The sequence below is a fragment of the Chiloscyllium plagiosum genome, unplaced genomic scaffold (assembly GCF_037043375.1).
Source record: "Chiloscyllium plagiosum isolate Xiang-an unplaced genomic scaffold, Cpla_swu_hap1 HiC_scaffold_31, whole genome shotgun sequence".
NCBI classification, from domain to species: Eukaryota; Metazoa; Chordata; class Chondrichthyes; order Orectolobiformes; family Hemiscylliidae; genus Chiloscyllium; species Chiloscyllium plagiosum.
Genome location: NW_028270169.1, coordinates 62,324,974 through 62,346,302, shown reverse-complemented (window position 1 = coordinate 62,346,302; position 21,329 = coordinate 62,324,974). Strand labels below are relative to the sequence as shown.

General features: G+C 46.4%; 1 protein-coding gene across 8 annotated transcripts in view; it reads left to right on the top strand.

Annotated features, from left to right (window-relative positions):
* LOC122564180 (SH2B adapter protein 2) overlaps window positions 1-21,329 on the top strand; it is a 125,647-nt gene that overhangs the window by 80,327 nt on the left and 23,991 nt on the right. For all 8 annotated transcript variants that reach the window (XR_015752400.1, XM_087977574.1, XM_087977572.1 and 5 more), the window contains 3 exons: window positions 7,866-7,972; window positions 10,303-10,467; window positions 16,581-16,774. Coding sequence is in view for 7 of the 8 variants with exons in the window: in XM_087977574.1 (XP_087833700.1) it covers window positions 7,866-7,972; window positions 10,303-10,467; window positions 16,581-16,774 (466 nt within the window). In the remaining variant the exon portion in view is untranslated. The remainder of the gene's footprint in view (window positions 1-7,865; window positions 7,973-10,302; window positions 10,468-16,580; window positions 16,775-21,329) is intronic.

Genomic DNA, 21,329 nt, shown 5'->3' with positions numbered 1-21,329 from the left:
AAATCTGCCAATGGTCAGCATCATTAGAGTTTTTCAGGATTCTGGTAATAACTTCCAATCATTAACAAATCTATGATCCTTGGGGACAAAAGAGAAAATAGTTCTTATTGAACCCAAAAGGTTGTAGTACGGGTGTTTCTGGGTCTTTTTATTTTTTTTAAAAAAAATCCTACATACTTTCTGGATTTCAGCATAACCCCGTGGTTGGGTTGTCACATTCCCATTCCCCATGATGTCTGGACAATGTTTGAGTAGATACCCATTAATATTATCTTTATTAATAATAATATCTTTTGTAATTTTTTTTGTTTACTGCATCCAGCCTGTATAGAATTTCACTTGTAATTCACAGCAGGATTTCAGCAGTGATTCCGAAAAATGGAGTTTAGTGAACAAGTGATTAAGTGAGTTATACTTCACTTGGATTTCCTGTACCATTTCCTGAAAAGGAAAAGAATGAATCTATAATCATTGAAAACCACTATCTTTATTGCCTGACTGTCCGCCTCCACAATTGCAAGATCTGAGGCACAGCTATAGCCACTGCTGAAATAATTCGTTGCCATGACATCGATGTCTGTTGCTTCTCAAGTGTTCTCTTTCCCCAAAACTTTCCCTTTGACTGATTATTTTCTTGATTGGAAAACAAGAGGATAGTTAGGATTAGGGTCAACTAAACCTGGTGATTGTTGTGGTTGGACTACTGGACCTCTGTCATGCCTCTCATTCTGCAAATCCAGTACTAGACTTACACACTTTCTACAATTAAAAGTAGGGCCTTGGGTAGTGTTATAGAACAGAGAGACCTATGAGTTCAGGTACATAATTCTTTGAAGTTTGCCTCACATATAGATAGGGTGGTTAAGAAGGCGTTTAACACGCTTGCCTTCATTGCTCAGACCATTGAGGAGAGGAGTAAGGACATTATGTTGAGGTTATACAAGACATTGAGGCCTCTTCTGGAGTAACTGTGTCCAGTTCTGGTTGTCCTGTAATAGGAAAGGTATTATCAAGCTGGAGAGTGTTCAGAAGAGATTTACAGGATAATGCTGGGAGTGGAGAGTTTGAGTTATAGAGAGGTTGGATAGGCTCTGACGTTTTTCACTGGAGTGTAGGATGTTGAGAGGTGACCTTATACAGGTTTATAAAATCATAGATAAGGTGAATGACTGACAGGTGTTTTATTGCTTGGTTCCAGGAATTCAAGACTAGGGGGCATATTTTAAGATGAGAGGAGAAAGATTTAAAGACACGAGAGGCATTTTGTTTACTTAGAGTTGTTCATGTGTGTGTAATGAACTTCCAGAGGAAATGGTGAATGAAGATAACAGTTACAATGTTTAAAAGAAGTTTTAGATAAGTACATGAATAAGAAATGTTTGGAGGGATATGGGCCAAGTGCAGGCAGGTGGGACTAGTTTATTTTGAGATTATGGTTGGCATGGACTGGTTGGACCAAAAGTTCTGTTCTGTTTCTCTGCTGTATGACTGTTTTGTTTGGCTTTGGACCTCTGTCACATCTCTCGCGCTGTGACTCCCAGTGCTGGACCTCTGTCACGCCTCTCGCGCTGTGACTCCCGGTGCTGGACCTCTGTCACGCCTCTCGCGCTGTGACTCCCGGTGCTGGACCTCTGTCACGCCTCTCACGCTGTGACTCCCGGTGCTGGACCTCTGTCACGCCTCTCGCGCTGTGACTCCCAGTGCTGGACCTCTGTCACGCCTCAATATGCACAGTCTCCATCATGAAGCTCTTTTCAGTGGGAAAAATGTGGACACTGGCTCTGTGGTCTTGCAGCCCCAGATGCGTTTGTCTTTTCTAGTTGATTTCACCAGAACACTGTCTTTCCTGTCAACTACGATTCCAATGCCCCTCTCCCTTCAATTGACTCATTCTGCTGAGGTACTGATTCTTGGATCATGTCTTGAGTTTTGCCGCCATTTCTTCCAGTTGCTTGCCGGTGCTATCCCAGGATTTAAGGCTTCTTCCTTTGTACAACAATAATACCTCTTTTGTGATCTCTGTCATGGTATTCTGTATGTTTGTAGAAGGGCCAAAAATACAAATTTTTGGCAGTGGTGTGATTTCAGTGGTTTGCAGTTTGTGGTAATGATTGGTAGCCTAAACAAAGTGTTCTTTATTGAAGGGATTCCGAAGAACTCTTCATACACATTACATGCTGATCTACGCTGCTCTGCTCTGACTACTGTGCCACATGTTAATTTGTAACGTTTCCCATGATAATGTTAACAGTTTGTCAATCTGTTTCATCAATTTGTTAAACTATATGCACTGAAAAGCAACAGCATGGCATCCATCACACCTCCCACACACTATGGCGAGAACCTAGCCTGCTATCTTTATTTTGCTTCTTGATTAATTAATTAGGTTGTGAAATTATCACTCAACAATTAGCTAGAGTTGTGGAGTTTAATTAATTACACTATAAAGTTAATATTTATATTAGTTTCTCCCTGTACTACTTTCAACTTCTGCCCCAATTTAGAGGGGGAAGAAGAACTTAACACTCACCAACTATTGGTCTGTACTCCTAATTATTGGCTTCAGCTCTTGGACCTTGCTGTGTCTGGTTCCCTCTTTTGGACGACTCTTTTTGTGAAGGTCAGAGTTGTGCTTCTCCTTCGTTGCAGCAAATTGCTAGATTCAAGGATTTAAACATTCAGCCTTACTTCACTCAGTCTCCACTGCCACCTTTGTGCAATGTTTTTCATGCACTGCCAAATCTCCTGTGTTTACAGCAGCTCAGATTCCTTTAAGGATTTGAATAGTTTTTGAATCCTTTCAAAAAGAGAAATCCAGTCACACAGACAAATGAGCCACTCACACTTCATTCTGTATGTAGTCATGGAGACAACTGAATGAATCTTCACAATACATGTTTTTATTTTGACTGAACTCCATCTCAAGTGTGTCTACTTTTAAAATAGTATTTTCACTGAATTAAAGAACTGTATAAAAGGGGAACTAAAGAAAAATGTTTCAAAGCATCCAAATTCCCACAGTCACCAGGAATGTGGTGTTTCTAAATCATGAGTAAATAGAAACCTTTTATCCAAACTCTCGCCATATCGATGATCCACTCCTTTCAGATTCACGCCTTTTTTTGCTGGTCTTGTCTACACTCTTTCTCTCATTGTCAATTTGCTGTTTATTTGTAAAATTTTCACTGATTCAGAATCGTTGATTTTAATTCATTTGACACATTGCACACACATACAAACTTGCTCTCTCTCTCTCACGCTCCTGATCAACAATTTTCTTTCTCACCAGGATCTAGTAACTCTTCAGATATTTTCAACTCACTGATGAATTCGAATTTATGGAATTCAATGTTGTTTTGATCACAGGATATCTCTCAAACACCTCTATCGGATACATACGTCCATCTCCATTTCACGTTCTGTGCATGTTCAGCATTCACAATTTTAAGTTTTTCTGAATATTATCATAAATTACCCTATCCTTTGCATCTTTAGCCTTGACCTGGAAATATTCCTTGTAAACATTCTGTAATGTACAAATCTCTACTTAGATGTCACATGACTATGGCAGCTACCATAATGCACATGCCCTGTAGGCAGGCATCTTGCATTTCACTTGAATGAAGTCCTCGTGTTGAACACCCACCTGTGTTGTATGGTTTCAGAAGTAAGATGTTTACAAAGCTAAATAAAAAGAAACACCGTTATAGAGCTGTGAGCTGGGTGGAAAAAAGAGAAAACAAAAATGACAGTGAAATCACAGCTTAAGGAAAATGCCTGTTCAAATGATTGGGAACATGAGACCAAATGGGAAATTCTAACATAAGCAATAGCAGAATTACACAATACAACAGATTTTTGAACATGGAAGAAACTTTAAAATCTTTTGAAGACACATCTTGAGTTTCAAGCAAACACTTTCATATGAATGATATGTATTCAGTATTAGGGAACATAGTGAAAACATTTATCACTATGTACCATTGTTAACTCAGTTTGCAGGAGCCTGTGAATATGCGCAATTAAATGATGAACTAATTCGAGACAGGATTGTATTAAGAATAAAGGGATCCAAAAGTGAAAGCTGCCTACTGTAAGAAGAGACACCCTGGAAAGCTCAAAGTACACATTGACTCAAAGGATTGGAATAAGGCCCCAAAGAGATACCATTACTGCATGCCAATCATTGAGAAATTTTGCTACAATTTGCAAAGGCTTTACCACCTTATATGGGGAGGTTGGTTAATGGCAAGTGAAACTGAGCACAACAGCTTTCTAACTCATAGCGTCATGGTTTCGGTGAAGGTGAGATGGTGCAGAAAGAGTGGCAATTTTCATTGCAGTGTGGTGAAGGGACTTATGCCTAGTCACCAAGTCCATAGCAGAAGGTTGAACAATTTTTCATTATTTCTTTATTTTTCTGCCTTTATATTCTGTTTTGGTTTATTCTTCTGTGTTTTAAGATGGTGCCAGAGAGTGATGACACTAGACAACACTTTTCGTTGTATTTTGTAACAAAATACACATGACAAGAAATCAAATCAAACTATTTCTGAACACCCTTGAGGAAATACAGATGGTTGCATGTGCCATTTGGTATTTCCATTGCTCTGGAAAATTATCAATGCAGATTTTGAGAGGAGAGATGTTAAAGTGCATCCATTCCAGTCACCAAGGAATTATATCAAGTCTGAGGAAGGTGCTGTACTGGCCAAACATGGGCAACAAAATTAAGGGGCACGTCAGCCAGTGCAGTGTTTGTAATGTGCACTGAGCTATGCAAACTAGAGAGCCACTGGTGATCCATAACATCCAAAGGACCATGGATAGGACTGGGAGGAGATCTCCTCATATTCACACAAACTGATTATCTCTTATCAGTAGGTTATGAATCTGATTGCTGGGACATGAATTTGTTGACTTCAAGAATTACTGCCGAATCGTTGAAGCACACTTGAGTTGTTATTGCATTACCAACATTGTCATAAGCGATCAACAGCACACATCATCTCCACACTATGCCCAGTCAAATGGAAAGGCTGAGGCAGGAAGGAAGATTGCCAAAGGACTCAGAAATTGAGAAAATCTCTCACCAATCAATACGAGGCAATCCTTAGTAACAGACCTACTGAAAACATAGGTAATAGTCCAGTACAAAGACTAATGTCATGTGATACACTTCAAATAGCTAAAAACCTACCGAAGCCAGACGTAGCAATCAGTATGAGTGAAAGTACCCAAGCGAAATGACAAATCAAATTTAATTTTTTTTCCCATGTTGCATGTGTGTAGGTGTGGGACACAGTGAAAGACACAAGGTGTACAAATCTTTATTCAGTTTCCACCACCAGGAAGAAAGGAAACACCAAGTGGCCAGTGACAAGCAGTGACTTCACATCCAAAAGGGCAATGCTGTGTGATCATACAGTAAAGGGAGGGCAGGGATTAAATTAGAATAGAGTTGGAGGGGGCAATAATAGACTCCATTTCCTAGGTGCTCACCTCTCCTTGAACAGCTCAAGGATGTTGGTGGGCACATCAAATTTTATTTTGACAAAATTGCATAACTATTGCCAGATTTGGACTGCCAGTCAGGGTACAAAGATTCAACGATCTCAACAAAACCATGTGTGGCAACTCCAAGAAGTTCAGGAGCTTTTTTCAAGAGTGGTCCAGTATACTTTAGTGGAAGAGAGTAAATGGTCTTCCCTGTCCTGCCTACAAGCTTGATCAGTCGGGGACATTTTTGAGATAGGACCTCATTGATTGACCTCCAACAATCACAACTGTCTTTCTAAATGGTCTACCTTATATCCTTAGATTGTGACCCCTTGTCCTGAACTCTCCAGTTGTTGGGAACATCCTTCCTGTTTCTGCTGTGGGTCTTTATGCAACTGAATAGGTTAATTCTCTAGGGACATGGGGGAGGACATTGCATGAGGTAATGGAGTGTAAGCTATACTTCCTTTCCTACTTCCACTTCACATGATCATTGAGGAGTTCAGACTTGAGCTGTGGTGCAACTTACTGGATATACTGTCACCAAATTAACCGATAGTGAAACACTGTTCCCTCGAATTATTATTTTCTCTCTGATCCATGCATGGTACTGGTTTTCAGAAGTGGAAATCAGTGCAGGCAATGGTGCTGGCACGCTGTGGCTGAGAAATGTGAGTGGCTGTGTGCCTGGGACAGAATAGTGTAACAACTCTGGTAAAGGGCTGAGGAATCTTGGGAGAGCTGCAGGATTGCCATTGTCCATACAGTCTTGTTGAATTGATCACAATTCAATGGCATATCAAACAACAATGAACGGGAGCAACTTCCCACTGGAACCTTATTCCATTTTCACAACCAGCAAGTCCTAGTCTTCCTTCCCTGTATTGCTTTGGAGGGATTTTTGGAATGACTGGCAATCTGTCCATGACTGGCTGGCTGCTGGAGGTGGTCCTACCATGAGCAAGAACTCCGTGATAGCATTGCTGAAGGGATTGTCGGAGAGGTGCTATGCTATCTGATGGACCATCTGTATCTTCAGCTGATGCTGTAATTGCATGACCCCTGTATGTAAAGAGGACCAGTGTCTGAGCATTGAATCTTACAGCAGACCTTGGGCTTCATGATAAAAACCCTGTGCTGCGAATGGTGACCTAGAGGGAACTTACTTATCACATGAATTGGATGTCTTTGCAATGCTATAACAGTAATCCTACCTCAAGAGCCTCTGGGAGTCTTTTCTAAGTAGGGTCAATTGTACTTTAGTGGAGGAGGTGCAAGAGTTGTACAGTCTTACCTGTTCTGATCAACAACCTTGAGGATCAGTCAGGGAGATCTTTGAGATCGGACCTCATTGATTTTATCAGTTCTATAATGTGTTGCCACTCAGATCAGATCAGTAATTTGTAATGAAGTAGCAGGGCATGAGCAATAGCGGTACCTGTCAGAGTCTACAAGCTCAGTTACTGGAGAGGAAACATGCCTGGTCTCTGAGTTGCAGGGATGTGATAAGCTCTAATCATTCAATGGTGAGTGACAGACATCCCAAGTCAAGTGGTTCACCAATGCACTGGAACTATGCACTTCCGTTGCTGATACATCTGCAGTAGGATCTGGGGAACTTAAAGGGTCAGGTCAAGCTGGAGGACTAATTTGCTGAAGGGTTCGGAGGTCTTAGAGAGGTGTCTGTGGCTAAACTGAACATCACTCCAAGACCCTCTGCCTTAAGGTGGCTCAGTGGTTAGCACTGCTGCCCCGCAACGCCAGGGACCCGGGTTCAATTTTGGCCTTGGGCAACTGTCAGCGCAGAGTTTGCACATTTTCCTCGGCTGCTCCAGTTTTGTCCCACCAGTGCAAACCTGTGCAGGTTAGGTGGATTGGCCATTGTAATGGGATAGGATGGGGAGGGTTGGATTGCACTTCACAGGGTTGATGCAGACCTGATGAGTTGAACGGCCTCTTTCTGCACTTTAGGGATTCTATGATTCTCCGTTCAGGGTCTCCTTGGGGAAACCTGTCAGACTATCCCTGGAGAATCCTGGTCTCCAGCAGTCAGTGGTGAATGGAAGGCAAGTGGGTTTACTTTCAGTCATTGACATGTGCACGCTGTGAGTGTGGAAAAGCTGAGGAGATGCTTGAGGAGGAGGGGTCATCAGATTGTACACTCCATTACAGGCCAATCTTCCTGCTGTTTCCAACACCACCTCACTCCAATCTAGGCCAATGGCTTTCAATTGGTTGAGACTCATCATTACTTTTTTCTGAAGAATTCACATTAAATCTTAAAACACAGCTATTTCCATATGCAAAGGTAAAGTTTACTCCAACCCAAATGTTCAGTTTTGACTGAGTTTTGCTTTCCTTTGCAGTGACAGCGAAGAGGACTTGGAGCTGATTTCTTGTCCACATGCAGTGAGCATGCCAAGTAGAGAATTACCCGCAATTCCTCCTTGCAGTTGTGACTTCCTGACAGAGGGTAAGTGGTTATGGTCCCTGTTCCTCTTGACCTCCCTTGAACTGGCTAGATAGTTAGTGCTCCATGTGGCACAGTGGTTCAGTGGTTAGCACTGCTGTCTCACAGCGCCAGGGACATGGAACATAGAAGAATACAGCGCAGTACAGGCCCTTTGGACCTCGAAGTTGCGCTGATCCAAGCCCACCTAACCTACACTAGCCCACTATCCTGCATATGCCTATCAATGCCCGCTTAAATGCCCATAAAGAGGGAGAGTCCACCACTGCTACTGACAGGGCATTCCATGAACTCACGACTCGCTGAGTAAAGAACCTACCCCTAACATCTGTCCTATACCTACCACCCCTTAATTTAAAGCTATGCCCCCTCGTAATAGCTGACTCCATCCGTGGAAAAAGGTTTTCACGGTCAACCCTATCTAAACCCCTAATCATCTTGTACACCTCTATCAAGTCACCCCCAAACCTTCTTTTCTCCAATGAAAACAACCCCAAGTGCCTCAGCCTTTCCTCATACGATCTTCCTACCATACGAGGTAACATCCTGGTAAACCTCCTCTGCACCCGTTCCAGTGCCTCCACATCCTTCCGAAAGTATGGCGACCAAAACTGCACACAATACTCCAGATGCGGCCGCACCAGAGTCTTTTACAACTGCAACATGATCTCAGGACTCCGGAACTCAATTCCTCTACCAATAAAAGCCAGTACGCCATATGCCGCCTTCACCGCACTATTTACCTGGGTGACAACTTTCAAAAATCTGTGTACATGGACACCAAGATCCCTCTGCTCATCCACACTACCAAGTATCCGACCATTAGCCCAGTACCCCATCTTTTTGTTACTCTTACCAAAGTGAATCACCTCACACTTAGCTACATTGAACTCCATTTGCCACCTTTCTGCCCAGTTCTACAGCTTATCTATATCCCGCTGTAACCTGCCACATCCTTCCTCACTGTCAACAACTCCACCGACTTTCGTATCATCCACAAACTTGATCACCCAACCTTCTAGCCCCTCCTCCAGGTCATTTATAAAAATGACAAACAGCAATGGTCCCAAAACAGATCCTTGCGGAACACCGCTAGTGACGGCACTCCAAGATGAACCTTTACCATCAACTACTACCCTCTGTCTTCTTCCAGCCAGCCAATTCCTAATCCAAACCTCCAACTCCCCCTCAATGCCATACCTCCGTATTTTTTGAAGTAGCCTACCATGGGGAACCTTATCAAATGCCTTACTAAAATAAGGGTTCGATTCCAGCCTTGGGCAACTGTGGAGTTCACACATTCTCCCTGTGTGTGGGTTTCCTCTGGGTGCTCCAGTTTCCTTGCAAGATCCAAAGAGGTGCAGGTTGGGTGAATTGGCCATGGGAAATTGTCCAAAGTGTTCAGGTTAGGTGCATTGATCAGGAGTAAATATAGGATAATAGGGTAGGGGAATGGGTCTGGATGGGTTACGGTTGTGAAAAATCGGACCTTTCTGGAATTTGCTTGCGACTCCCTGAATGAGACAGGAATGTGTCTCTTCCCACACCTTCTCATGTGAAATGGCTGGATAACCATGAGATATATGAAGCCAGATGAACATGAAGCAGAAGGGTATCGACGGTTATACGGATATTGCTGAGGAAGGATGGGAGTGTCATTGGAATGGTTTCTTTTTCTGTTCAGTGCTTCTGAATTGCACCTACTTTGTTCGGGGATGTTTGACTCTGTAGTCAAACTGTGGGTGCTGGAAATCAGAAACAATAACAGAATCTGCTGGAATCTAGTCCACTGTAGTCACGGCTGAAAGAACTACTTTGAGCAAGTTTCATGTACATAGGGCAAAGTCAATCTGTAGATGTCACATTCATCTCTCTGGCTCCATGCTGGATATAGGAGAGGAGATGTTGACAGACCCTCAAGCATACTGCTTGGAGGATGCTTCAAGAGAAAATATTGGGCTCCTGCCTCAGTGAGGTGCCTGACCATTTATCAGGGAGATCCCAATGCTACCTCTCCCCTGCATAATCCAATAATGGACCTAACAGGTCACTGCTGCCAAGGAGAGACCTGTTAGCCCCTGCCCTGCTCAGTCCACTTAAGACCACTTAGAGGGAATCTACTTTTGCTCCCTGTTCTGCTTCCTGACCTGCCTCCATGCAACTGGTAAAGTTTGGTCCAGTGGGTTTACACCCACTCCACCAAAAGTAGATTCTAAGCTGAGGGTGTACAGTCAACCTGAAGGCTGATTTTTAAAGTGTGTGAGTAGCCATTGCAAAGTCAGCTGCCTCCTGGGCCGCAATGATACAGTCATATACTATCCTCTGTGTCTCAGGTGTTACCCAAATGCCTGAAAAGATGTGCATGAACCCAGATGCTGCTGTCACTGTCTCGCACGTCAGACCAAAGGAACCCCAGGTACCGGGACTTCTCGCACACGTCCCTCTGGAAAACTTCCTGCAGGCTCTGCATTCAGAAGCTCTGAGCAGCACATCGACAGGTAAGACCTGGGTCATTGTGATACTGGCTGGTATTATTGCATTGGCAATATAGAGATACTACTGGGGATTCTGCAGCTCACGATGAAAGCTGAAAGCTTGCTGATTGATAAAACTGATTTCACCATTCATGTCTCCTCTTTACATATTGGAGTATTGGGATTCAGTGAATGTTAGGGTTCTGGGTTCGTCGGGTAAGCTTACAGTGCGTCCAGGTAATGGCAGCCCCTTCATTATTCGAACTAGAATGTTCTTTAAGTTCTGGACTGGGTTATTTCAGTGAAAGATCAGTAACCAAAGAGTCAATATATAGGCTATCCGTTTGTACATCGGTCATCAATAGGAATGGAGGTATAAAGATTATTGGGGAAGAGCTGAAGAAAGCAAGTGGTTCTAAATAGCTGGGGTCAGTGTTGGCAGAAAATGGAAGTACGGAAATGGAAATTAAGCAAGGCATTAGCTCTGGTTAGAGTACAGTTGATTCTGCTATGATTCTTTAATGTGATTGAAGAATTTAGACCGTTATTTGTAGAACACAAGCTCCTTCCCTGTACATAGGCTATAATGTGATCCAGGTCCCACTAGTTTAAATAGCACGGCTATTATGTGACTTATTTTATTATGCGAAATTGCGTGTTCTATCAGAGTCGACTGTAATTGGAAGAAGTGTGGTACAGTATTATGTGTCATTGAAACTGTAAGGGAGAACCTACAAGATAAGTGGGAAAGTGGCTGTGTTACACAGTGCAGAAGCTTCAGCGACATTGAGAGAGAGGTAACAGCTAGGTACCAATGTGACACAGACACCGAAGTAGATGTGTGGAGTAAGAAAAACAGGAGGAAACCTGGAACCAGCACATGAGGGTTAATGAAGAACTGACAAGTGATATAGAAGGGAGATCAACCAACCCCCATTGTGGCATCATGTACAGGGGGACTAAACTGGGCAAAGTAATAGTTATTTTGGTGAAAATGTAAGAACTAACCCATAGTGAGTACTCTAAAAATTAATGGTTAAAGCAAATAGTTGTGAGAGTAATTCCATCAGCCTGGAGCCATTGAAAAACTGCAAATTCAGCACCTATGTGTTGATTAGAGATCGTTTTCACAGTATATCTGGCAGTTGCTGACACACAAGGTGGCAACAGCTCTTGAATACAATATTGGAGCTCCTGGCCGAGGTGGGTCTGAGAAGAAGGGATGTCCTACACCTGGGTAAGAGAAGAATACCATTTCATCATCCTCTACCTGTTTTCACCTCAACCTGCACCTTGTGCAGACCCTGAGTTTGACCCTTTGGCCCAACTGCTTGTAATTAGCATGCAGCAATTCTCAATTAATTAATTTTGAGCTTTCCTGTCCCTTGTGATCCGTGTGGAGACTAATAACTTGTTAAAACTTCCAAGATTTTACTTTTCAAGATTTTTACTCTCCCAAAGAAGCTAGGATAACATAAAATAAACATTTAAAAACTGTAATGTACAAAAACAAAGACAAAGGTACATATTTGCATTCACTAACTGACAAGCTGAAAAATTTCTTCGGTAACACTTTTGCACAATTCCACATTTTTCCTGATCTCCAGCATTGCAGGAACAATTCCACAATCACTTGCATCTCCTCAGGAGAGGTTCAATTCTCCCAACATGCCACACTGAAATTTCCACTATCCTTCAACAACTGTTCCATTCATCTTGTGTTTTGCCAGGTATAATTGCCACCCGCGTGGCACAACACAAGCAATCTCCGTTGCTTAAATCTTCAAGAGACCTATTGGTGTTCTCGCATTTTTAAACGGAAATCAAACTCCAAGGGCATGCTGCTTAGTCATTGACACCATTTGTCCTGCTTCAGCTGAGCACAAGCTTGTCTCCAACACCTCAAACAACAGCTATCCTTTTTATTCCAAAGTTCAGTGTAAGGGAGTTAAAATTGCTACTCCACTTCAACGGGGTTTATGTTTAAGATTCTCTCCCCATGGCAATGGGATCACACGGACATGTCTCCGAGCTGAGGTGTTTATCTGGGATGGCTTGTTTCACTTTGAGTCAGTACATTTCAAAACATAACAATCTTCTAAGGTTCAGTATTCAAAGCATCCTCTTTCCCTGAAAAGCTGGTGCTCTGCCTGGACTCCTCTCTTCCTCCTGTTCCCCCTCATGACCACTCAGGACCTATAGCAAAATTTCCATTGCCTCTCGACTACTGTAAGGTGTTCAATAAAGTGGCAAATATAAGAGATACCCCTTTCTTCGAGAATTTCCAAAATAAATGTTGCTTGTAGCGAAGTCTTGACAAAATATCTTGTTGAGTTTCTGAAATGCTCTCCTCATTATTCATCACTGCTGGAGCACCATGAGATGATGAGTGTCCCTTGATATAATATTTAAGTCTACATGACGACCATGTATCCTCCCAGACAGCTGTCACTGATGGGAAGGTTCTGCAATTAAAACATATTTGTTTGACATTGCTTTGGGCTTTGACTCTGTGTGAAAGGGACAAAGACACTGAAATGGAACCTCAGTCTAGGTGATGCTAGACTTTACACGCTCCTGATGAAGGACTTATGCCTGAAACATCGATTCTCCTGCTCCTCTGATGCTGCCTGACCGGCTGTGCTTTTCCACTGCCACATTTTTTGACTCTGATCTCCAGCATCTGCAGTCCTCACTTTCTCCTTTACACATCAAATCCAGCAACACAAACCAAGATGAACCAACCTGAGGGATACATGAGGAGCAGTGCGGCATTTCTTTGTTAATCCAGCTTAGTACCAACAGTACCTAGTTCAAACTCAATAAAGGAGATTTTTACAGAATGATAGAAATTACAACACAGGCAGAGGCCATTTGGCCTCTTGGGGTGGTGCTCTCTCCTCCTTGACCTCAATAGCTACATGTGGTGATCTATTCCACGATCAAGTAGCCCTCAGTTTAAGAGCTTTCTCCTTGTTTCCTCCAATAAGCATCCTTATTTTCCATTCTCTATTTCCACATTCACAGCAGTGACAGCAGTCTCTCAGAATGATCTTCCTTTTTCACTCATTTCTTTCCTGGATGCTCTTACCTCTGTGTCCCTTCCTTCCAGCTTCTCCTGATCTCTGGTAAAGCCCACTGGAGCTCCGAGTCCCAAATCCCCAGTCTTCTGTTCTCTCAATTTTCCAATCTCCCTTTTCTATACCCAAACCCCCATTCCCAGTCCCTCCCTCTCTACCCCGATCCCTAATTCCTTAGTTTTCTCTCTCTGCTAAGGCCAGTGGCTCCATGATTAGCACTGCTGCTTCATAGTGCCAGGGTCCCAGGTTCGATTCCAGCCTTGTTCAGGTTAATGTAGATTGCTCATGGGAAATGCAGGCTTACAGGGATGGGGTGGGGCTGGATGGGATGTTCCCTAGAGTATCGGTGTGTATTGATGGGCCGAATGCTTCCACACTACAGGGATTCTGTGACCAACTTCCACTGAGTTGCCCTTTCCATCCCCAAGTAGAATCTCACTCTCTCTCTCTCTCTCTCTCTCTCTCTCTCTCTCTCTCTCTCTCTCTCTCTCTCTCTCTCTCTCTCTCTCTCTCTCTCTCTCTCTCTCTCTCTCTCTCTCTCTCTCTCTCTCTCCCCTGGAGCGCCCAGTGAATCCCCCCTCACATCTTTTCTCTCAAGCCACGGTGTACCAACCATCCTCTCTTTTTTTGTTTATCCCCCCCTTTTCCCCCCCCACTCTTTCCCTTCCCCCCCCCCGCCCCACTCTTCCCCCCCCCCCACTCTTCCCCCCCCCCCACTCTTCCCCCCCCCACTCATTCCCCCCCCCACCTCTCCCCCCCCCACTCTTCTCCCCCCCCCACTCTCCCCCCCCCCCACCTCCCCCCCCACTCTCTCCCCCCCCCACTCTTCTCCCCCCCCCACTCTTCCTCCCCCCCCCCCCTCTTCTCCCCCCCCCCCACATCTCCCCCCCCCCCTCCTTCACCCCCCCCCACTCTTCTCCCCCCCCCACTCTTCTCCCCCCCCCCACTCTCTCCCCCCCCACACTTCACCCCCCCCACTCTCTCCCCCCCCCACTCTCTCCCCCCCCACTCTTCTCCCCCCCCCACTCTTCTCCCCCCCCCACTCTTCTCCCCCCCCCCACCTCTCCCCCCCCCACTCTTCTCCCCCCCCCACTCCTTCTCCCCCCCCCCACTCTTCTCCCCCCCCCACTCTTCTCCCCCCCCCACTCTTCTCCCCCCCCCACTCTTCTCCCCCCCCACTCATCTCCCCCCCCCACTCTTCTCCCCCCCCCCACTCTTCCTCCCCCCCCCCACTCTTCTCCCCCCCCACTCTTCTCCCCCCCCCCACTCTCTCCCCCCCCCACTCTTCTCCCCCCCCACTCTTCTCCCCCCCCCACTCTTCTCCCCCCCCCACTCTTCTCCCCCCCCCACTCTTCTCCCCCCCCCCACTCTACTCCCCCCCCCACTCTTCTCCCCCCCCCCACTCTTCTCCCCCCCCCCACTCTTCTCCCCCCCCCACTCATCTCCCCCCCCCACTCTTCTCCCCCCCCCCACTCTTCTCCCCCCCCACTCTTCTCCCCCCCCCACTCTTCTCCCCCCCCCACTCTTCTCCCCCCCCCCACTCTTCTCCCCCCCTCTTCTCCCCCCCCCCCTCTTCTCCCCCCCCACTCTTCTCCCCCCCCACTCTCTCCCCCCCACTCTTCTCCCCCCCCCACTCTTCTCCCCCCCCCACTCTTCTCCCCCCCCCACTCTTCTCCCCCCCCCACTCTTCTCCCCCCCCCACTCTTCTCCCCCCCCCACTCTTCTCCCCCCCACTCTTCTCCCCCCCCACTCTTCTCCCCCCCCCACTCTTCTCCCCCCCCACTCTTCTCCCCCCCCCACTCTTCTCCCCCCCCCACTCTTCTCCCCCCCCCACTCTTCTCCCCCCCCCACTCTTCTCCCCCCCCCCCCCCACTCTTCTCCCCCCCCACTCTTCTCTCCCCCCCCACTCTTCTCTCCCCCCCCCACTCTTCTCTCCCCCCCCCACTCTTCTCTCCCCCCCCACTCTTCTCTCCCCCCCCCACTCTTCTCTCCCCCCCCCACTCTTCTCTCCCCCCCCCACTCTTCTCTCCCCCCCCCACTCTTCTCTCCCCCCCCCACTCTTCTCTCCCCCCCCCACTCTTCTCTCCCCCCCCCACTCTTCTCTCCCCCCCCCACTCTTCTCTCCCCCCCCCACTCTTCTCTCCCCCCCCACTCTTCTCTCCCCCCCCACTCTTCTCTCCCCCCCCCACTCTTCTCTCCCCCCCCCACTCTTCTCTCCCCCCCCCACTCTTCTTCCCCCCCCACTCTTCTTCCCCCCCCCACTCTTCTTCCCCCCCCACTCTTCTCCCCCCCCACTCTTCTCCCCACCCCACTCTTCCCCCCCCCCACTCTTCTTCCCCCCCCCCACTCTTCTTCCCCCCCCCCCACTCTTCTTCCCCCCCCCCCCACTCTTCTTCCCCCCCCCCCACTCTTCTTCCCCCCCCCCCCCACTCTTCTTCCCCCCCCCCCCCACTCTTCTTCCCCCCCCCCCCCACTCTTCTTCCCCCCCCCCCCACTCTTCTTCCCCCCCCCCCCACTCTTCCTCTCTCCCCCCCCCCCCCCCCCCCCCCCCCCCTCCTTAATTTCCTGTACTGCCCTCAGTGGTGTGGAGGGTTAATATCAACAAGCTGATGGCTTCCCCAGTGCAACAGGTGACCAGGGGTTTGCTACTGGGAATATAAATTGTGAAGAGAACCCATACTGTGAATGGGTGTTGGTGTGAAAGTAGGGCCGGCTAACATTAAGATTAAACTAATAAGAGGCGAAGGTCATCTTCGCACACAATGCCAACACGTCGAATGGCCGACTGACGAATTAGTGGTCGAAGCACTCCAAATCATTTGAGAAACTGCTCAATGCTGTAATGGGGAAAGCGTCAAATCATCCAGACTGGACAAACCCACACTGGCCAAGTGATATCCGATCCATGTTGTGGAGACTAGATCAGCTCCAAATCTTCAATTGTTGCTCCTAATAGCTGGACAATGGTACAGAGCTAAAGTTTATGACTTTTGAACGAGCTGTTCTTCAATTGTTAACTTGTATAGAAACTGGATTATCTATTTTTTTTAACTGCAGGTGAGGAGGATCAGATAGATACTGAACTTCAGCTCTCCAGTTACCCCTGGTTCCACGGGACACTGTCACGGGTAAAAGCTGCCCAACTGGTTCTGGCTGGAGGCTCCAGGAGTCATGGCTTGTTTGTCATTCGCCAGAGTGAGACCCGGCCAGGTGAATATGTGCTGACCTTCAACTTCCAGGGCAAGGCAAAGGTAAGGGAACAAAACACCCAGCAAATTAGAAACTGCAAATTCGAACAACTCACTGCATTAACATTTCTTATTTTCCTATTGCTGTTGGTCCTTTTGCTAATCACCTTGGCTCTCCACCCTCCTGTATCTTTCTGTCAGCCGTATGGACCCTTTCTGATTTTGAACACCGATTTATCAAATCCTTCAATCTTCTCTAAAAAGAACAACTCTAGCTTTTCTATCCATGTAACAGAAGGCCCTCACCATGGAACAATTCTCATAAATTCTTTCTACACTCTTCCAAAAATTTCACAGCCTTCCTTAAAATGTTCTGCACAAAATTGAGGCTGAAACAGAGTTTTACAAACATGTTTGAAATTCTGACTGGATGTAACAAGTTAGATGGAAGGGGACTATTTTCAGTGATTGAGAGGTTATTGAGAAGGTTAAGAACAAGGGGACGGAGTGACAAGATTAAATAGGAGAAATTTAGGAAAAAGAACTGGATTGAGAATTTTTTTTTCAAATGCATGTTACGACGGACTCTCTAGTCCCATTGCTTCATGAATCTCTCAACATAAAATAAAAATACTTTTCTGGTTGTCATGATCATAAATTAGTTCAGAAAAGATTTACAAGGATGTTGCCAGGGTTGGAGGATCTGAGCTACAGGGAGAGACTGAATAGGCTAGGGCTGTTTTCCCTGGAGCGTCGGAGTCTGCGGGGTGACCTTATAGAGATTTATTAAATCAGGGGCATGGATAGGATAAATAGACAACTTGAGATGGGGGAGTCCAGAACTAGAGGGCATAAGTTTAGAGTGAGTGGGGAAAATTTTAAAAGGGACCTAAGGGGCAACTTTTCACACAGAGGGTGGTGTGTGTATGGAATGAACTGCCAGAGGAAGTGGTGGAGGCTGGTACAATTACAAAATTTAAAAGGCATCTCTATGGATACACGAACAGGAAGGGTTTGGCAAGATATGGGTCAAGTGCTAGCAAGTTGGACCGAAGGGTCTGTTTCTGTGCTGCACATCTCTGACTCTGACTCTAAATACCTTTTCTATATCAGTTTTTAAGCAAGAAGAAATGTCAATGAGAATTCTTAATAAATCACAATTATGTTTATTATGAAGGCTTTCTAAATCCTTGGGTTTATAAATAGAACATAAAAGCAAGGAAGTGATGCTACATCTCTGCAAATCATTGGTCAGACAACATTGGAGTATTGTGTTCTGTTCTGGGCATCTTTAAGGAAAGATAGTAAAGCTCTGGCTAGAGTTCAAAAGTTCAAAGGAGATTTACATAGAACACAGAACATAGAACAGAGCAACGCAGTACAGGCTCTACAGACCTCGTTGTGCCGCCCTGTCATTCTAATCTGAAGCCCATCCCACCTAAACTATTCCATGTATGTCCATATGCCTGTCCAATGACGACTTAAATGCACTTAAACTTGGCAAATCTACTACCGTTGCAGACAAAGCATTCCATACCCTTACTACTCTGAGTAAAGAAACTACCTCTGACATCTGTCTTATACCTATCTCCCCTCACTTTAAAGTTGTGTCCCTTCGTGTTTGCCATCCCCATACTTGGAAAAAGGGTGGACAGGTAGAATGATACCAGGCATGAGGTATTTTAGATACAGGGAAAGGTTAGAGAAATTAGGCTTATTCTCTTTGGAGCTGAGAAGATTGAGGTGACTTTATTGAGGTTCAAAATTATGAACGATTTGGAAAGGGTAAAGGATATTCTCTTTCCACTAATTGATATGTCAGTAACTAGCAATCACTATTTCAAGACAGTCCGCAAAACAGCCAGGAGTGAGATGAGGCAAAACATTTTTAGTCAGTTGTTGGGATTTGGAAAGTGCTGCTTGGGAGAGTGGTGGAGGCAGATTCCATGGGAGGTTTCAAAAAAGAGATAGTCATATATTTGCAAGTTTTCACATTAAAGGGCTACCGAGATAGGGCTGGAGAATGGGACTAGCTGGGAACCTCTTTCAGGAAAAGCGCAGCAGGTCAGGCAGCATCCAAGGAACAGGAGAATCGACGTTTCAGGCATAAGCCCTTCTGCAGAAGAAGGGCTTATGCCCGAAACGTCGATTCTCCTGTTCCTTGGATGCTGCCTGACCTGCTGCGCTGTTCCAGCAACACGTTTTCAGCTCTGATCTCCACCATCTGCTGTCCTCACTTTTACCTCTTTCAGGATTATTGTAAAATTCTGTAATTCAATTATCAAAACAAACTGTACTCATAAAGCTGAAACAATTGTTGTATATACAGCCAGTAAAATAGAATTAAACTTACTTATCCCTCTCAATATCCCCCGAAAAAACACATGCAAACTGTCTCTCCCACACAGACGCTCGACTCACTCACTGTCTCCTCTCTCGCTCTCTCGCTCTCTCGCTCTCTCGCTCTCTCGCTCTCTCGCTCTCTCGCTCTCTCGCTCTCTCGCTCTCTCGCTCTCTCGCTCTCTCGCTCTCTCGCTCTCTCGCTCTCTCGCTCTCTCGCACTCTCTCTCGCACACTCTCTCTCGCACACTCTCTCTCGCACACTCTCTCTCTCACACTCTCTCTCGCACACTCTCTCTCGCACACTCTCTCTCGCACACTCTCTCTCGCACACTCTCTCTCGCACACTCTCTCTCACACACTCTCTCTCACACACTCTCTCTCACACACTCTCTCTCACACACTCTCTCTCACACACTCTCTCTCACACACTCTCTCTCACACTCTCTCTCACACACTCTCTCTCACACACTCTCTCTCACACACTCTCTCTCACACACTCTCTCTCACACACTCTCTCTCACACACTCTCTCTCACACACTCTCTCTCACACACTCTCTCTCACACACTCTCTCTCACACACTCTCTCTCACACACTCTCTCTCTCACACTCTCTCTCTCACACTCTCTCTCTCACACTCTCTCTCTCACACTCTCTCTCTCACACTCTCTCTCTCACACTCTCTCTCTCACACTCTCTCTCTCACACTCTCTCTCTCACACTCTCTCTCTCACACTCTCTCTCTCACACTCTCTCTCTCACACTCTCTCTCTCACACTCTCTCTCTCACACTCTCTCTCTCACACTCTCTCTCTCACACTCTCTCTCTCACACTCTCTCTCTCACACTCTCTCTCTCACACTCTCTCTCTCACACTCTCTCTCTCACACTCTCTCTCTCACACTCTCTCTCTCACACTCTCTCTCTCACACTCTCTCTCTCACACTCTCTCTCTCACACTCTCTCTCTCACACTCTCTCTCTCACACTCTCTCTCTCACACTCTCTCTCTCACACTCTCTCTCTCACACTCTCTCTCTCACACTCTCTCTCTCACACTCTCTCTCTCACACTCTCTCTCTCACACTCTCTCTCTCACACTCTCTCTCTCACACTCTCTCTCTCACACTCTCTCTCTCACACTCTCTCTCTCACACTCTCTCTCTCACACTCTCTCTCTCACACTCTCTCTCTCACACTCTCTCTCTCACACTCTCTCTCTCACACTCTCTCTCTCACACTCTCTCTCTCACACTCTCTCTCTCACACTCTCTCTCTCACACTCTCTCTCTCACACTCTCTCTCTCACACTCTCTCTCTCACACTCTCTCTCTCACACTCTCTCTCTCACACTCTCTCTCACCACACTCTCTCTCACCACACTCTCTCACACCTCTCTCTCTCACACCACACTCTCTCTCTCACCTCACTCTCTCTCTCACCTCTCTCTCTCTCTCACCTCACTCTCTCTCTCTCTCACCTCACTCTCTCTCTCTCTCACCTCACTCTCTCTCTCTCTCACCTCACTCTCTCTCTCTCACCTCACTCACTCTCTCTCTCACCTCACTCTCTCTCTCTCACCTCACTCTCTCTCTCTCACCTCACTCTCTCTCTCTCTCTCACCTCACTCTCTCTCTCTCTCTCACCTCACTCTCTCTCTCTCTCACCTCACTCTCTCTCTCTCTCACCTCACTCTCTCTCTCTCTCACCTCACTCTCTCTCTCTCTCACCTCACTCTCTCTCTCACCTCACCTCACTCTCTCTCTCACCTCACCTCACTCTCTCTCTCACCTCACTCTCTCTCTCACCTCACTCTCTCTCTCACCTCACTCTCTCTCTCACCTCACTCTCTCTCTCACCTCACTCTCTCTCTCACCTCACTCTCTCTCTCATCTCACCTCACTCTCTCTCTCATCTCACCTCACTCTCTCTCTCACCTCACCTCTCTCTCTCACCTCACCTCACTCTCTCTCTCACCTCACTCTCTCTCTCACCTCACTCTCTCTCTCATCTCACCTCACTCTCTCTCTCACCTCACCTCTCTCTCTCACCTCACCTCACTCTCTCTCTCACCTCACTCTCTCTCTCACCTCACTCTCTCTCTCATCTCACCTCACTCTCTCTCTCATCTCACCTCACTCTCTCTCTCACCTCACCTCACTCTCTCTCTCACCTCACCTCACTCACTCTCTCACCTCACCTCACTCTCTCTCTCACCTCACCTCACTCTCTCTCTCACCTCACCTCACTCTCTCTCTCACCTCACTCTCTCTCTCA